The sequence below is a fragment of the Bombina bombina genome, chromosome 4, assembly GCF_027579735.1.
Source record: "Bombina bombina isolate aBomBom1 chromosome 4, aBomBom1.pri, whole genome shotgun sequence".
Classification (NCBI taxonomy): Eukaryota; Metazoa; Chordata; class Amphibia; order Anura; family Bombinatoridae; genus Bombina; species Bombina bombina.
Genome location: NC_069502.1, coordinates 1,036,615,002 through 1,036,633,245, shown reverse-complemented (window position 1 = coordinate 1,036,633,245; position 18,244 = coordinate 1,036,615,002). Strand labels below are relative to the sequence as shown.

The 18,244-nt window shown below is 40.3% G+C and overlaps 1 protein-coding gene across 3 annotated transcripts in view; it reads right to left on the bottom strand.

Moving 5' to 3' along the window:
• Positions 1 to 1,890: 1,890 nt before the first annotated feature.
• The window catches only part of LOC128657744 (molecular chaperone MKKS), a 189,536-nt gene continuing 173,182 nt past the window's right edge, over positions 1,891 to 18,244 (bottom strand). For all 3 annotated transcript variants that reach the window (XM_053712152.1, XM_053712151.1, XM_053712153.1), the window contains one exon: positions 1,891 to 3,079. In XM_053712152.1, the coding sequence (XP_053568127.1) occupies positions 2,639 to 3,079 (441 nt within the window). In that variant the 3' untranslated portion in view covers positions 1,891 to 2,638. The remainder of the gene's footprint in view (positions 3,080 to 18,244) is intronic.

Sequence of the window (18,244 nt, the reverse complement as noted above, 5' to 3'; positions counted from 1 at the left end):
AAGTAACGCCTTCCCTGAATCAGAAATGTCACCCACAGATAGAAGCTCTCCTGCTTCGGCTTCTGTACATTGTGAGGGTATATCAGACATAGCTACTAAAGCGTCAGAAAGCTCTGTATTTGTTCTAGCCCCAGAGCTGTCTCGCTTTCCTTGTAACCCTGGCAGTTTGGACAATACCTCTGTGAGGGTATGATTCATAACTGCCGCCATGTCTTGTAAGGTAAACGCATTGGACGCGCCAGATGTACTTGGCGTCACTTGCGCGGGAGATATAGGTTCTGACACATTGGGAGAGCTAGGTGGTTTAACCTCCCTTTTGTCAGTCTGAGAAACCTCTGGTGATAAATCTTTAAAAGACATAATATGGTCTTTATAACTTATAGAAAGGTCAGTGCATTTGGTACACATTCTAAGAGGGGGTTCCACAATGGCTTCTAAACATAATGAACAAGGAGTTTCCTCTATGTTAGACATGTTTAACAGACTAGTAATGAGACCAGCAAGCTTGGAAAACACTTTAATAAATGTGAAAAAGCAATTAAACAAAAACGGTACTGTGCCTTTAAGAGAAAAAAACTACCACATAAACTGCAAAATAGTGTTAAAAAGTAGTAAAGTCTACAAAATTTTTACAGTGTGTATAAGAGACTAAAGCAGCATTGCACCCACTTGCAAATGGATGATTAACCCCTTAGTCCCCAAACCGGATTAGAAAAACGGTAAAACCGTTAAAAAACAGTCAAACACACTGCCACAGTTCTGCTGTGGCTCCTACCTGCCCTTAAACACGATTTTTGCAGGAAAAAAACCCTCTATAGTGGTCCTAGATGCCAGAGGACTCCTTTAGGGAAGCTGGATGTCTCAGTCTAAATATCAACTGCGCATAAAGTGTTCGAAAATAGGCCCCTCCCCATGCACTCAATGTCAGAGGGCCTTAAAAAAGTACTCCTAGGAGTAATCTAACAAGCCATGTGGAAAACTAGGCCCCAAATATAAATTTATAAACCTCAGAGAAAAAATGTTTTTTCTGTAAGTTATGCAAACGTTTTTACACTAAGTAATATGAGAATTAACATGAATATTACCCTTATCTTGTAAGCATGATCCCAGTCGTTGTTAAATCACTTTATCAGGCTTACCTCAAATATACCAGGCACTGTCAGCATTTTCTAGACCTTATCATCTCTCTAGAAAAAAATATACTGAACATACCTCAAAGCAGGTGATCTGCAAACCGTCCCCCCAACTGAAGTTTTCTTTCCATACTCTTCAGTTATGTGTGAGAACAGCAATGGACCTTAGTTACAAACCGCTAAGATCATCAAACTCCAGGCAGATTCTTCTTCCAATTTCTGCCTGAGAGTAAAACAGTACAACGCCGGTACCGTTTAAAAATAACAAACTCTTGATTGAAGGTAAAAACTACACTAAGTCTCCACATATCTCTTGATACTTCCTTTCTTGTCGAGAGTTGCAAGAGAATGACTGGGGGTGGCAGTTAGGGGAGGAGCTATATAGACAGCTCTGCTGTGGGTGTCCTCTTGCAACTTCCTGTTGGGAAGGAGAATATCCCACAAGTAATGGATGAACCCGTGGACTGGATACACCTTTACAAGAGAAATAAGGTTTACTAATCAGCTGATCATTTCACCAGTGCTCAAGTTCAGATATCATCAAAATCTGGCCTCTTAGGGAGTCCTGAGGAGAGGTTTGAAAACCAGACCTCTACCTGATTCATGAAATACATTTTTAGAGTTTCATGTCCCTTTAAATCCTGAAAACAACTATTATGAAGACCATATAAAAAAGTGTACATAAGCTTTTTTTTCCCTTCTACCTAATAATTATTGGAATTTTTAAACTAAATCATTGCCAATGCTACAACCCTGATCAGAGTATTTACAGTCTTTTATTTGTCGCATTTGCACTGTTTTAACTAAAATTTGGTGTTTTATCCATTGGAAAAAATAAAACAATAATTTATGTGAAAGGTTTCTCCTAGGGATATTAATCCTCTTTTTAGCAATGGTGGGATACATGGTCTAGCAAAGCACAGATTATATTGCTTAAAGGGGCAGTGTACTGTAAAATAGTTTTCCCTTAATGTGCAGTAGAGTATAAAATGTACTATCAATTGTTTCTTTGGATTTATTTTTGTATATGAAATAGTTGTTTTTGTTCTTTGAAACCACAACCCATTAAAATACACATGCTTCTTTATAATATCTCTGACTGTATACCAAAGTGCAATAATTTGAGAGAACTGAAAAAATAACATTTTATTACATATCTCTCCTAACCCCCAGTGGGAGTGTACTTTTTTTCTCCTGGCTATGTTTTTACAGCTTTTCTATATAAACTTTCAGAATAGGTAGGGATACTACAGGCAAAAGCATATATTTCAAATGTCAAAATAAAGGTAGAGAAGTTATTTGTAAACAATTTAATACACCCCAGCAGGTAAAATGGATCACTGGGAACAAATTAAAGGGGGAAAACATTACGGTACACTGTCCCTTTAAGGAACTGCAAATACTTAAGGTAAAACAACTGCCCAGATGATAAAATGAGTGAGCATTCTCAAAAACCAAACTGTAATGCAATTATTTTATATCACTTTCAACACAAAATTCTAAGGTCAATTATTATCTTCAATAACATAAGATAAATCCAAGATTAGCCCAGCTGTGTCTACTGCGACTTGCAGGGCATTACATTTTGCAGGGTAACAGTCAAAAATGAGACGGTCTGATTGAGTTACTGAATGGGCCTGGTTTCTGGTTTGTGGGTTAAATGTCTGGTATTGGCTTCCCAGAACACACCATTGAAGATCGTCTCTTCTTTTGAGCATTCCACAGCCACAGTGAGGTCCTGTTTCAAAGCATTGAGAGTCAAGAAAAGCTTCAGAGGAAACAGACCAAGAATGTCCGTCTTCTAGGTCAAGAAGCATATTTCCCCCATCATGTTCAAGACTCCGTGCAACAGACTCCAGTGAGAGGCAAAAGCAATTAGTCACCATCTTGTAATCTGTTTCAGAGCAGTTTAGTTCTTCTAGGCAATTGCTTTGAACTTTGGAAGTCTAATAAAAGAAAAATGTATTACTGAGATACAAGTACAAATATGTAGATAAAGTATTTGCCATCAAATATATTTCAATAACAATGTGGTCACTGTTTAAAGGGACAGTAAAGCCAAAATTAAACTTTCATGATTCAGATAGAACATGCAATTTTAAACTACTTTCCAATTTACTTCTGTTATCAAATTTGCTTTGTTCTCGTGGAATCTTTTATTGAAGAGTAAAACTAGGTAGGTTCATAAGAGCTCAGATGTGTTTTGCAACATTGTATAACAAAGCTACAAAAAATGTTCGAAAACACTGCTGCCATAAAGTACTAAAGACATGTGCACACTCCTGAGCTCTTGTGAGCCTACCTAGCTTTACTCTTCAATAAAAGATATCAAGAAAACAAAGCAAATTTGATAACAGAATTAAATAGAAAAGTTGTTTTAAATTGAATGCTCTATCTGAATCATCAAAGTTTCTTTAATAACACCTTTTTTTTTTTTTGCATCATCTCATCTAAAACATGGTGTTTACAATCATTTTTGTTTTCTGGAAATAGACATACATAACTAGCATTAGATCCTTTGTGGAGAAAGGAAAGGTGTTTGAACGGCATAATCACAAAAGTGTGTACCAAGCCTCCAAATGGTTCAATTTCTCTCAGTCTTGTAGAACCATATGGTCCCTCTGGGTCAGTAGCAAAGATGGGTCATGTGAAGGCTAGAGAGAGAAACAACTTATAACTAGTACTAATGAAGCATAGTCTGCAAGACCTTCATACAAAGTGAAGCAAACACATAAAACTAACAGAAGTGAAAGAAAATACGTAGGAAAGACCATGCAGCTGCTTTAGTAACAGATTCACTGCACTGAAGAAGCTAAACTACAGCTGCAAGAAAAGGTTTGTGACCCCTTTGGAATTACCTGTATTTTTACATTGATTACTCATAAAACGTCATCTGATCTAAATCTAAGTAACTAATCATTTACAGTGCAGGATAGAAAAAGTAAGTGAAGACTTGAATTTAGTAACTGGTAGATCATCCTTTAGCAGCAACAACCTTTGCTTCTTAAAAAACTTGCACAAGGTTGAGCGTGAATTTTGGACCATTAATATTTCTGGGTTGTGTTGATTGCACAGTCCTGTTCAGGTCATGCCACAGCATCTCAAGCGGTTAAGGTCAGGACTCTGACTTTGCCATTCCAAAACATAAATTATCATCTTTTTCAGCTATTCTAGGGGGCATATTTGCCCCGTGTCGAAACAGAAGTTATGAAGCAGCGGTCTAAAGACTGCTGCTCCATAACCTGTCTACCTGCTCTGAGGTGGCGGACAGACATCAACCTGATCGGGTTGACTGACACCCCCTGCTAGTGGCAGATTGGCTGCAAATCTGCAGGGGGCGGCATTGCACCAGCAGTTCACCAGAACTGCTGGTGCAATGATAAATGCCGACAGTGTATGTTGTCTGCATTTATCGATGTGCAGCGGACATGATCCGCAATATCGGATCATGTCTGCTCGCACCATATTAAATAGGCCCTTTTATCTTTAGTTGATTTACTTGTGAACTTTGAGCCAATGTCCATGTTGTATCACCCAACTTCTCTTAAGCTTGAGGTAATGGACTGCTAACATGAGATTCTCCTGTAATATGTATTGATACACTTTTGAATTCATTGTTCCCCCAATGACTACAAAGTATCCAGGCCCTGAGACAGAAAAGCAGCCCCAAATCATGATGCTCTCTCCACCATGCTTTATAGATGGGATGAGGTTTTGGTGTTGGTGTGCAGTGCCCTTCTTGCGCCACACATAGCTTTGTGCATTTTTTGGGAAAAAGTCAAACTTCTGTCACTTCAGCTTTTGGAGAAGTCATTAACACAAAGGATAACCTACTTTTTCCAGTCTTCACTGTCAATGATTACTTAATGTGTTCAATAAAAAAAATGAAAAGTATAACTGTTTGTGTCTTATTAGTTAAAGGGACACTATACCCAAACATTTTCTTTCATGATTCAGATAGAGAATACAATTTCAAACAACATTCCAATTTACTTCTATTACCTAATTTGCTTCATTCTTTAGATATACTTTAATGAAGAAATAGTAATGCACACAGTGAACCAATCACAGGAGGCATCTATGTGCAGCTACCAATCAGCAGCTACTAAGCATATCTAGATATGCTTTCCAACAAAGAATAACAAGAGAATGAAGCAAAATAGATAATAGAAGTAAATTAGAAAGTTGTTTATAATTGTATGCTCTTTCTAAATCATGAAAGAAAAAATTTGGGTTTCATGTCCCTTTAAGTCAGATTGTGTTAGTCTATAATTGTGATATAGATGAAGATCAGATCAAATTTTATGAGTAATCAATGCAGAAATCAAGATAGTGGATTAAGAACAAATCTTAAAAGGAGCCAGCTTCTTTCTAACCAACTGAATTATTTCCCTTAGAGTAGAATATCCAAGTTGCATTATCACTAACTTCACTTGATATAGAAAAATAATTATTTTATTACTGTGTATAAACTGCCTAACATTAAGATTTAAATGTAAGTAAATGTGGGTGTGATTTCAGCCTTAGACATTTTCTTATATGTAGCTAAGTATGACAACCAATGTTTTAAAATTAATTTTAGGATAAATTATACTAATTGCCTTGTATTTCGGTAAAACTTGATTTTTAATTTTGTTATTTTGCTTGTACTGATTCTTTACAATTGTATACTCTTTTTTTTTTAAATAGATTTCTCACTACCATATTTGTGTCTTAGCAGTTACTGCACATGTGTCTATGCCTTTCCCTCTAATCAAATACGTATCTTGTGTTTATTCTGATCTTTAGTTATTATAACAGAAATAGCACAAAAACAAAATTTATACTTACCAGATAAATTTCTTTCTTTCCGGGCATGGAGAGTCTACGATTTAATTTCAATTACAAGTGGGATATTCAACTCCTGGCCAGCAGGAAGAGGCAAAGAGCACCCCAGCAGAGCTGTTAAGTGTCACTTCCCTTACCCATAATCCCCAGTCATTTGGCCAAAGGAAAATGGAAAAAGAAGATAACACAAGGGTACAGAGGTGCCAGAGGTTTGTACAAATGTAAATAAGGTTTAAAATAAGGTTTAAATAAGGGCGGGTCTTCATGACCGGAAAGAAAGAAATTTATCAGGTAAGCATACATTTTGTTTTCTTTCCTATGGCATGGAGAGTCCACAATTTCATTCCAATTACTAGTGGGAACCAATACCCAAGCTAGAGGACACAGAATGAAAAGGGAGGGAGAACAAGACAGGCGGACCTAAACAGAAGGCACCACCATTTTAAGAACTGTCCTCCCAAAGGAAGCCTCATCAGAGGCAAAAAAATCACATTTGTAGAATTTGGAAAAGGTATGCAATGAGGACCATGCTGCCGCCTTGCAAGTTAGTTCCACAGAAGCTTCATTTTTGAAAGCCCAGGAAGAAGAGACAGCCCTAGTGGAATAAGCCGTAATTCTCTCAGGAGGCTGTTGTCCAGCTGTCTCATAAGCTTACTGGATAACACTTCTCAACCAGAGAGAAAGAGAAGATAAGAAGCCTTCTGCCCTATACATTTACCAGCGAAGTCAACAAACAGGGCAGAGAAAAAACAAAAATCTTTAGAAACTTGAAGGAAAAATTTTAGAGTACACCCAACATCCAGGTTATGCAACAGACGTTCCTTCTGAGAATAAGGATTAGGACAAAAAGAAGGAACAACAATTTCCTGATTGATATTGCGATCCAATACCACCTTAGGGAGAAATCCCAGCTTAGTGCGAAGTACCGCCTTAACCGCATGAAAAACCAGGTAAGGGGAATCACACTGCATAGCCGAGAGCTCGGAAACTTCACGAGCAGAAGAAAAAGCAGGAAGAAACAAAACTTTCCAAGACAACAACCGAAAGCATTGGCTCAAACGGAGCCTGCTGCAAAACTTTTAGAACAAGATTAAGGCTCCAAGGAGGAGCAACAGGTTTAAACACAGGCCTGATTCTGACCAAGGTCTGAACAAAAGACTGAACATCAGGCAGATTTGCCAGATATTTGAGCAAAAGAATAGACAGTGCAGAAATCTGACCCTTCAGAGTGCTGACTGACAAACCTTTCTCCAGGTCCTTCTGAAAAGGACAAAATTCAGGGAACTCTTTTCCTACTCCAAGAAAAACCCTTCGAATCACAGCAATAAAGGCATTTACGACATACCTTATGGAAAATCTTATGGGAAAAAACAGGATTACCTGCCTCAAGCATAGTATCAATGACCTTCTCTGAGAAGTCACATCTAGTCAAAATTAAGCATTTAATCTCCAAGCAGTCAGTTTAAGAGAATCTAGGCTTGGATGGAGAAAGGGACCTTGAAGTAGAATGTCCTTTCTCAGAGGCAACCTCCAGGGGGAAGAGATGACATCCTCAACAGATCCACAAACCAGATCCTGTGAGGCCAGGCAGGAGCTATGAGAATCACTGACTATTTTTTCTGTTTTTTACAAGCAATGACTTGTGGAAATAGAGCAAAACGGAGGAAACAGGTATGCCAGACCTAAGTTCCAAGGAACTGCCTGAACGTAAATCAGAGCAGCTTGAGGATCTCTTGATCTTGAACCGTTCTTTGGAAGCCTGGCGTTTCTATGCGATGCCATCAGATCCAATTGTGGAACCCCCCCACCTGAGGATTATCATTAAGAATACCTCCGGAAAGAGAGCCTACTCCCCATATGAAAGGTCTGTCTGCTCAGAAAATCCGCTTCCCAGCATCCACCTCTGGGATGTGGATGGTAGACAGGAGACAATCGTGAGACTCTGCCCACTGGAGAAGGCAGAACACCTCCTTAATTGCCAACGAACTAAGGGTTCCTCTCTGGTGATTGATGTATGCCACCGAGGAGATGTTGTCCGATAGAAATCTGATAAATCAGACTAAAGCTAGTTGAAGGCCAAGCCACAAACGCATTGAAGATCGCTCTCAACTCTAGAATGTCTATGGAGGAGAAGACCCTTCTCGAGTCCAAAAAACCTTGAGCTCTTAAAGAGCCCCAAACAGCTCCACAGCCGGACAGGCTGGCGTCTGTGGACACAATCACTCAGGAAAGTCTCAGGAAGCATGTACCCTAAGACAGATGGTCCTGCAAAATCCACCATGAAAGAGAGACTCTTGTTAGGGGATCCATAGCTATTTTCTGCGCAAGATCTGAGTGGTACCCATACATTGATTAAGCATGCATAGTTGAAAGGGTCCCAGATGGAACCGAGCAAAGGGAATGATGTCCATGGAAGCAACCATGAAACCAATTAATTTCATGCACTGAGTCACTGACGGATGGACATAGGCCTGAAGTGAAAGGCAAGAAGCAAGAAGATTGGCTATTCTCACATCCTTCAGAAAAGTCTTCATGGATAGAGAATCAATAATTTTTTCAAATAAACACACCCTGGTGTCTGTTACTAGGGAACCCTTTTCCAGATTCAATTTCCACCTGTGTGAATGAAGAATAGACACAACATCTCGCTATGAGATTTTGCTAGCAGAAAAGATGGCACTTGAACCAAGATATCATCCAGGTAAGGCGCCACCGCTATCCTTGAGATCTGACCACCACCAAAAGGGCCATGAGAACCTTTAAAAAGATTTGAGGAGCCATAGCAAGGCCAAAAGAAAGGATAACAAACTAAAAATGTTTGTCCAGAAAGGCAAATCGAAGGAATTGGTAATGTTCCCTGTGAGGAGAATGGAACAAATGGTTTCCATTTTGAAGGACGGAACTCTGAGAAACTTGTTGAGACATTTTAGGTCTAAAATGGGACAGAAAGTTCCCTCCTCTTTGGGAACTTCAAAGAAAATTGAGTCAAATCCCTGACCCTGTTCCTCTAATGGAACTGGAATAATCACCCCCAGGGAAGAGAGATCCTTACGCAAAGATTCTCTCTATACCTGGATCCTTGACAATCTGGACTCCCCAGGATAGAAAGAATCTGCCCCAGGGAAGGCAAGAATTGAAGCCTATTTTGTAACCCTGGGCTACTATTTCAATGGCCCAAGGATCTGGGTCATCTTTTTTTTTTTTTTTTTAATATTTTTTTTATTTGAGGTAAAGTTTTGGCATACAAATACGACAATACAGCATTTTACATATACAATCCAAAATTGCTTGTATCAAGGCACCTGAAATAGGTTACATATTGTAATAGCATATGAAGAGAACAGTGTATTTTATCCATGAGACATATAGCAAATAATATTTATCATTGCTGCAATAAAACCAAAAGAGAAAAGCAATCCAGCAGTACGCCATTGAACATTTTTGAACCTTCTTAACGGATCAAATAGGCCACTCTTGGACCTATAACCTATGTATGGAAAAAAAACCCAGAAGGTTACATTAACCCTAGGAGACCACTTTTGGGACTCACTGACTGAACCTCAAGTTTTAGGGTTTTTTTTTGCTGTGTAATTGTCATGAAGGGGAAAAAGAAACTTTCTTACTACTAGCATGAGTACACCGTGGGAGTTTAGCATATATGAATATATTTAAAATTATATAATAGGAAAAGGGTCAACATCCCTATAATTTGTATTTGAAGGGGTCATAAACATTCATATATGTCTGGAGGGAGACAAGGCTAGGCTGATGCAGATCTATATTCAGTAGTTGTATAGATCCAGCTAATGATCAGTAGTTCACTTATGGCGTAAGCCTATTGTAATGTAAGCTGTAGATTTTTAGGGAGGTGTTCTTAACTGATGCAGACACACAGCAGACAAGGTTTATATTACTAGTTACATTATATTGTAAACCATCTAAAGTCTGGGTTTAGCTATAAGATACCTTCATGCTAATCATAGGTGCCAGGATCCCACTGCCCCGGCCGTGATCTGGGTCATCATGGATACAAACCTCCCGAAAAAGAAACATCCTGTCCCCTACCTAATCCACGACTGGATCGGGGGCAACCCCTTCATGCTGATTTAGCTACAGATAAAAGGTTTACTAGATTGTTTGGGCTTGGAATTGGAAGAATACTTTTTGTCCCTTGAAATTAGAATTCTGTTGGCCCTTAGGTCGACTCTTCTTGTCCTGAGGTAGAAAAGAACCCTTTCCACCGGAAATTTCTGAAATAATTGTCGCCAGACCAGGACCAAATAAAGTCTTACCCATAAAAGGTAAAGAAAGAAGCTTGGATTTGAAAGTTACTCTGCAGACCAAGACTTTAACCAGAGAGCTCTGCAAGCTAGAACTTCAAGGCTGGAGATCTTGGCTTCCAGTCTAACCATCTGCATACTGGTATCACAGATAAAGGTCTTAGCCAGCTTTAGCGCCTTTAACCTATCCTGGATTTCTTCAGAAATCGAGTCGGAAAAGGTATCACACCAGTAAGATGTTGCACCCTCAACCGTCGCAATACTGGCCACAAGTTGCCATTGCAGTCCCTGATGAATGTACATCCTTTTTAAAGAAAACCTCTAGCTTCTTATCCATGGGATCTTGAAACAAAGCACTATCCTCATTAGGTATAGTGGTTCTGTTGGCAAGAGTCGAGATAGCTCCCTCTACCTTAGGGACAGTGCGCCATAAGTCACGCACGGAGTCTGCCATGGGAAACATTTTCTTAAAAACAGGGAATGGGGAAATGAGTCACAAGAGCGCCAAAAAGAAAGTGGGCCTTTAACAGAAAACGGCACGAAAATACGCAACTCCTCCGTGACTCCTTAAGTGCAAAAATATGACCGATCAGTCCGGTCTAAGTTTAAACAGACACAAACGTGAAACACCCACTGATACACTGACCCAACTAATGAAATAGGAGACGGTCACTCCTATAATATAAAGGGAACGGTTATTCCCTATGCCAGTCCAGCCTCATCCTTATATAAGGAATTAACTCCTTAAATCCCTGAATGCTCTTTGAAGTGCCCTTCTCCAACTTAAAGGGCCAGAAAACCTAGCAAATAATGTTATATAATTCTGCACATAGCGCAGAATTATATAACATTAGCTTAGCGCCAGGTTTCTAAAGCAAATTGTTAAGATAGATATTTAGCAAAGAAAACAGAACACCGCTCCTGGCTCTACTGAGCGAGTCTGTTTTTTTCTGCTAAGTGCATCGCGGTCTAGTCACAGCGCACCCAATCACGCTATTAAAATCAATGTAGCTCACTCCCGCTCTGGTCTGGTAGCGGGAGCGAGCTACATTGAGTTTAATAGCGCAATCGGGCCCCGTGTGATTAGACAGCGTGCCCAGATGCACTTAGGAGAAGAAAACAGATTCGCTCAGTAGAGCCAGGAGCGGCGTTCTGTTTTCTTTGCTAAATATCTATCCAATAATTTGCTTTAGAAACCTGGCGCTAAGCTAATGTTATATAATTATGCACTATGTGCAGAATTATTTAACATTATTTGCTTGGTTTACTGGCCCTTTAAAGTTAGCCTCCACTGTCCATAATATCCCTGACATGTGTCTATTGAAAGGGATAGGCACTAATCCCCACCAGGTATCCTTGATCTTAACTTCTTTAAGTGCTGTCCTCCCATCTGGAAGGTAAAAAGGCACTTTCCTGTTCTGTTGTGGGGCAGGGGCACTTCTTGGTGTGACAGTATTACTATATCTGTAGAAAAAGAAAATCCAGAGTGACCAATCCTGGTTTTCTATAACGGGGTAGCATTAATGTTAGAAGGTAGGCAAAGATCACCTCGTTGTCTTCTAACAGCTAAAAGCCACCATCACTCTAACTAAAGAGATTGACATGGACACAGCATAAACCACAATCCTTGCTTGCAGGGAAAAGTACCCATTAAAGGATTAAATATATTCAGACACCCTTAGATATAGGCAAAAAGAATGACTGGGGATTATGGGTAAGGGAAGTGACACTTAACAGCTCTGCTGGGGTGCTCTTTGCCTCCTCCTGCTGGCCAGGAGTTTAATATCGCACTAGTAATTGGAATGAAATCGTGGACTCTCCATGCCATAGAAAAGAAACATAGGCACAGCTACCCAGAACTGTAGTGTTAATTCAACAAAGGGATACATGGAATCAACCATGACAGAAGCATAAATATCTGAACACACCAAAAATATTCATATCAAACCAAGCAACAAAGGATTTAATGTAAACTACTCTCTCCATCAAGATATAGGATTAATGGATTTACCTGCTTCACACTGGAAATTACTTTAACTGAAATAAAAATGTGGTTTTCACACGTGACCTGTTAGATAAATAGACACAAGGGCATTATGCTTCTAACTCCTAGAGGAAAAAGAGCCCTCAGAGAAAGTATAGTAATAAAGATTCTAAATCCGAGGAAGTATAGGCAGCCCTCCATTTATACAGTCTCAAAAGACATCTCTGCAGGAACCTGAGCTAGGGTTGCCACCCACCCCGGTTTCACCGGAACAGTCCCGGTCTGAAGCTCTTTGTCCTGTGTCCAGGAACTAGCCTCAAATGCTCCGGGCTAAGCGCTCACCTGGCACAGCAAGCAGCAGTGAGCACAGACTTTACAAAAAATAAGCTGGCCAGAGGAGCTCTTAGCCCGGGGTTACTAAAATAAAATGGGTAGGTGGAGTCTGCAGGAGAGACAGAGGATGATGTGGGAGTGGGGGCGCGTCTATACTTAGATGAATGTACACAGCCCATTGGTTTCTCACACAAACACACCCACTGAGTGCTGGGAGAAGGTGACGTTACTCCAGATGTTGTCACTGATGGCTGCGGCCATCTAACACTCTGTCCTAGGCGTGTTACCATAAGGGGGAGATGGAGGAGGTGCCATACTCAATGCATCCTGGGAAATAAACCAACATGGGGAACAGCTCCAGGCTTAGCAATGGCTCCTACATCTCCAGCCGCCTGGGCCTATGAGCGGAGTGCGGCCGGAATCAAGCCCAGGTAAGGCGTGGTCTCTATTGGGGGAAGTGCTTTAGGAAAGTCTGGGGATGTGTGGCCTTTATGATTTATTGTATTGTATAATGACCAGGGCTTCTCCCACTTTAGTGTACACAAACCACAACAGGTCTGACATTACACACGGGCTTCCAAACCAGATAGGGAGGGGCTCCCGGAGCGGTGCACGGGGATAGCAGCAAGCAAAGGCCGAGGAGGCAGCATAAGCTGCGAATGAGACTGGCAACCTCTCCCCAATATATATATATATATATATATATATATATATATATATATATATATATATATATAAATATATATATATTAAAATATATATTAATATATATATATTAATATATATATATATATTAATATATATATATTAATATATATATATTAATATATATATATATTAATATATATATAATATATATATTGATTTCATAATGAATTTGAGGCCGCTAGAAGCCACGCCCCAAAACACACCCTCTCCAGGCCCACTTAAAAATTGTCCAGGAATTTTCTGGGCAAAAGGTGGCAACCCCAACCTGAGCCCCTTTCATGAGAACTGGAGGGACAAGTAACATAACTCTTACACAGCATCTCATCCCACCAGAAGATTACTTAACCTTAATATCCAGTAGGGTACCAGGATCATCTGCCTATTGAGGCACATACAGGACATAAATTAATGCCCTCCCAAAAAAGAAAGATAGCAGAAAGTGCAATCAATGAACAGAATATTTATAAGATATACAGCAGACAGGAGCAACATGGATCCTGGAGCTTCCCTGCAGTCATCTGTCAACACACCACTGTAACTAATATTATAGATGCTGCTTGAAAACCTTAAAATGGTGTCTGATTCCATGACTCTAATTATGTAAAGCTCTGCCCCTCATTTAAGGTCCTGTGGGCTATAATGCAAACACAATAACAGCTTTATAGCACAGATTAAAACTGCTATAAAACATTGCAAAAACATAATTTATGTAAGAATTTACCTGATAAATTCCTTTATTTCATATTGGCAAGAGTCCATGAGCTAGTGACGTATGGGATATACAATCCTACCGGGAGGGGCAAAGTTTCCCAAACCTCAAAATGCCTATAAACACACCCCTCACCACACCCACAATTCAGTTAAACGAATAGCCAAGTAGTGGGGTGATAATATAAGGAGTAAAAAAGCATACAAAAAAAGGAACTGGAAATATAATTGTGCTTTTATACAACAAATCATAACCACCAGAAACAGGGTGGGTCTCATGGACTCTTGCCAATATGAAAGAAATGAATTTATCAGGTAAGTTCTTACATAAATTATGTTTTCTTTTATGTAATTGGCAAGAGTCCATGAGCTAGTGACGTATGGGATAGAAATACCCAAGATGTGGAAGTCCACAGAAGAGTCACTAGAAAGGGAGGGATAAAATAAAAACAGCCATTTTCCGCTGAAAAAATTAAATCCACAAAAAAATAAGTTTTTCTCAAAAATAGAAAGAAAAAAACTTTAGCAGAAGAATCAAACTGAAACAGCTGCCTGAAGAACTTTTCTACAAAAGACTGCTTCAGAAGAAGCAAATACATCAAAATGGTAAAATTTAGTAAATGTATGCAAAGAAGAACAAGTTGCTGCTTTGCAAATCTGATCAACTGAAGCTTCATTCTTACAAGCCCAAGAAGTGGAGACTGATCTAGTAGAATGAGCTGTGATCCTCTGAGATGGGGACTGTCCCACCTCCAAATACGTTTTATGAATCAAAAGCTTGAACTAAGATGCCAAAGAAATGGCAGAAGCTTTCTGCCCTTTTCTAGAACCAGAGAAGAGAACAAATAGACTAGAAGTCTTCCTGAAATCTTTAGTAGCTTCAACATAATATTTCAAAGCTCTTACAACATCCAAAGAATGCAAAGATTTTTCAAGCGCATTCTTGGGATTAGGACACAAGGAAGGAAAAACAATTTCCCTACTAATGTTGTCAGAATTCACAACCTTAGGAAGAAATTTAAACGAAGTCCGCAAAACAGCCTTATCCTGATGGAAAATCAGAAAAGGAGACTCACAAGAGAGAGCAAACAATTCGGAAATTCTTCTAGCTGAAGAGATAGCCAAAAGAAACAACACTTTCCAAGAAAGTAGTTTAATATCCAAAGCATGCATAGGCTCAAAAGGAGGAGCCTGCAAAGTCTTTAAAACCAAATTAAGACTTCACGGAGGTGAGATTGATTTAATAATAGGCTTGATACGAACCAAAACCTGAACAAAACAGTGAATATCTGGAAGCTTAACAATCTTTCTATAAAATAAAACAGAAAGAGTAGAGATTTGTACCTTCAAAGTACTTGCAGACAAACCTTTATCCAAACCATCCTGAAGAAACTGTTAAATTCTAGGAATTCTAAAAGAATGCCAGGAGAATTTATGAGAATAATACCATGAAAACAGAATTTATGCTTACCTGATAAATTACTTTCTCCAACAGTGTGTCCGGTCCACGGCGTCATCCATTACTTGTGGGAAATATTCTCCCCCACAGGGAAAGGCAAGGAGAGCACACAGCAAGAGCTGTCCATATAGCTCCCCCTCTGGCTCCGCCCCCCAGTCATTCGACCGACGGTTAGGAGAAAAAGGAGAAACTATAGGGTGCTGTGGTGACTGTAGTGTATAAAGAAAAAAATGTTCAACCTGATTAGGAAAACCAGGGCGGGCCGTGGACCGGACACACCGTTGGAGAAAGTAATTTATCAGGTAAGCATAAATTCTGTTTTCTCCAACATTGGTGTGTCCGGTCCACGGCGTCATTCATTACTTGTGGGAACCAATACCAAAGCTTTAGGACACGGATGAAGGGAGGGAGCAAATCAGGTTACCTAAATGGAAGGCACCATGGCTTGCAAAACCTTTCTCCCAAAAATAGCCTCCGAAGAAGCATAAGTATCAAATTTGTAGAATTTGGCAAAAGTGTGCAGAGAAGACCAAGTCGCTGCCTTACATATCTGATCAACAGAAGCCTCGTTCTTGTAGGACCACGTGGAAGCCACAGCCCTAGTAGAGTGAGCTGTGATTCGGTCAGGAGGCTGCCGTCCGGCAGTCTCATAAGCCAATCGGATAATGCTTTTCAGCCAGAAAGAGAGAGAGGTAGCAGTAGCTTTTTGACCTCTCCTCTTACCAGAGTAAACGACAAACAAAGATGAGGTTTGTCTAAAATCTTTTGTTGCTTCTAAATAGAACTTTAAAGCACGAACAACATCTAAATTGTGTAATAAACGTTCCTTCTTTGAAACTGGATTCGGACACAGAGAAGGAACAACTATTTCCTGGTTAATATTCTTGTTGGAAAAAACTTTTGGAAGAAAACCAGGCTTAGTACGCAAAACAACCTTATCTGAATGGAAAACCAGATAGGGTGGATTACATTGCAAAGCAGATAATTCAGAAACTCTTCTAGCAGAAGAAATAGCAACCAAAAACAGAACTTTCCAAGATAATAACTTAATATCTATGGAATGTAAAGGTTCAAACGGAACCCCTTGAAGAACTGAAAGAACTAAATTTAGACTCCAAGGAGGAGTCATGGGTCTGTAAACAGGCTTGATTCTAACCAAAGCCTGAACAAAAGCTTGTACATCTGGCACAGCTGCCAGTCGTTTGTGTAACAAGACAGATAAAGCAGAAATCTGTCCTTTTAGAGAACTAGCTGACAACCCTTTATCCAAACCTTCTTGGAGAAAGGAGAGAATCTTTGGAATTTTAATCTTACTCCAGGAGAATCCCTTGGATTCACACCAACAGATATATTTTTTCCATATTTTATGGTAAATCTTTCTAGTCACAGGTTTTCTGGCTTGGACCAGAGTATCTATCACAGAATTCGAAAACCCTCGCTTGGATAAAATCAAGCGTTCAATTTCCAAGCAGTCAGCTGCAGAGAAACTAGATTTGGATGTTCGAATGGACCTTGTACTAGAAGATCCTGTCTCAAAGGTAGCTTCCATGGTGGAGCCGATGACATATTCACCAGGTCTGCATACCAAGTCCTGCGTGGCCACGCAGGAGCTATCAGAATCACTGAGGCCTTCTCCTGTTTGATCCTGGCTATGAGCCTGGGAAGGAGAGGAAACGGTGGAAACACATACGCTAGGTTGAACGACCAAGGCGCCACTAATGCATCCACTAGAGTCGCCTTGGGATCCCTGGATCTGGACCCGTAGCAAGGAATCTTGAAGTTCTGACGGGACGCCATTAGATCCATTTCTGGAATGCCCCATAATTGGGTTAACTGAGCAAAGACCTCTGGGTGGAGTTCCCACTCCCCCGGATGGAAAGTCTGACGACTCAAATAGTCCGCCTCCCAGTTGTCTACTCCTGGGATGTGAATAGCAGATAGATGGCAGGAGTGATTCTCTGCCCATTGGATAATCTTGGTTACTTCCTTCATCGCTACGGAACTCTTTGTTCCCCCCTGATGATTGATGTATGCAACAGTCGTTATGTTGTCCGACTGAAATCTTATGAACCTGGCTTCCGCTAGCTGAGGCCAAGCCAGGAGCGCATTGAAAATTGCTCTTAGTTCCAAAATGTTTATCGGGAGAAGTGACTCTTCTCGAGACCATAGGCCCTGAGCTTTCAGGGAGTCCCAGACCGCGCCCCACCCCAAGAGGCTGGCGTCGGTCATGACGATGACCCACTCCGGTCTGCGGAAACTCATTCCCTGAGACAGGTGATCCTGGGTCAACCACCAGAGAAGTGAGTCCCTGGTTACCTGGTCTACTTGAATTTGGGGAGACAAGTCTGTATAGTCCCCATTCCACTGATTGAGCATGCACAGCTGTAATGGTCTTACATGAATTCGAGCAAAAGGAACCACGTCCATTGCTGCGACCATTAGTCCTATTACTTCCATGCACTGAGCTATGGAGGGTTGAGGAATAGAATGAAGAACTCGACAAGCGTTTAGAAGCTTTAGCTTTCTGACTTCCGTCAGGAAGATCTTCATTTCCACAGAATCTATTATTGTTCCCAGAAAAGGAACCCTTGTGGACGGTGACAGTGAACTCTTTTCTATGTTCACCTTCCACCCGTGAGATCTGAGAAAAGCCAACACAATGTCTGTGTGGGCCCTTGCTTTGGAAAGAGACGAAGCTTGGATTAGGATGTCGTCTAGATAAGGTGCTACAGCGATGCCCCTCGGCCTTAGGACCGCTAGAAGGGACCCTAGCACCTTTGTGAAAATTCTGGGAGCGGTGGCTAAACCGAAT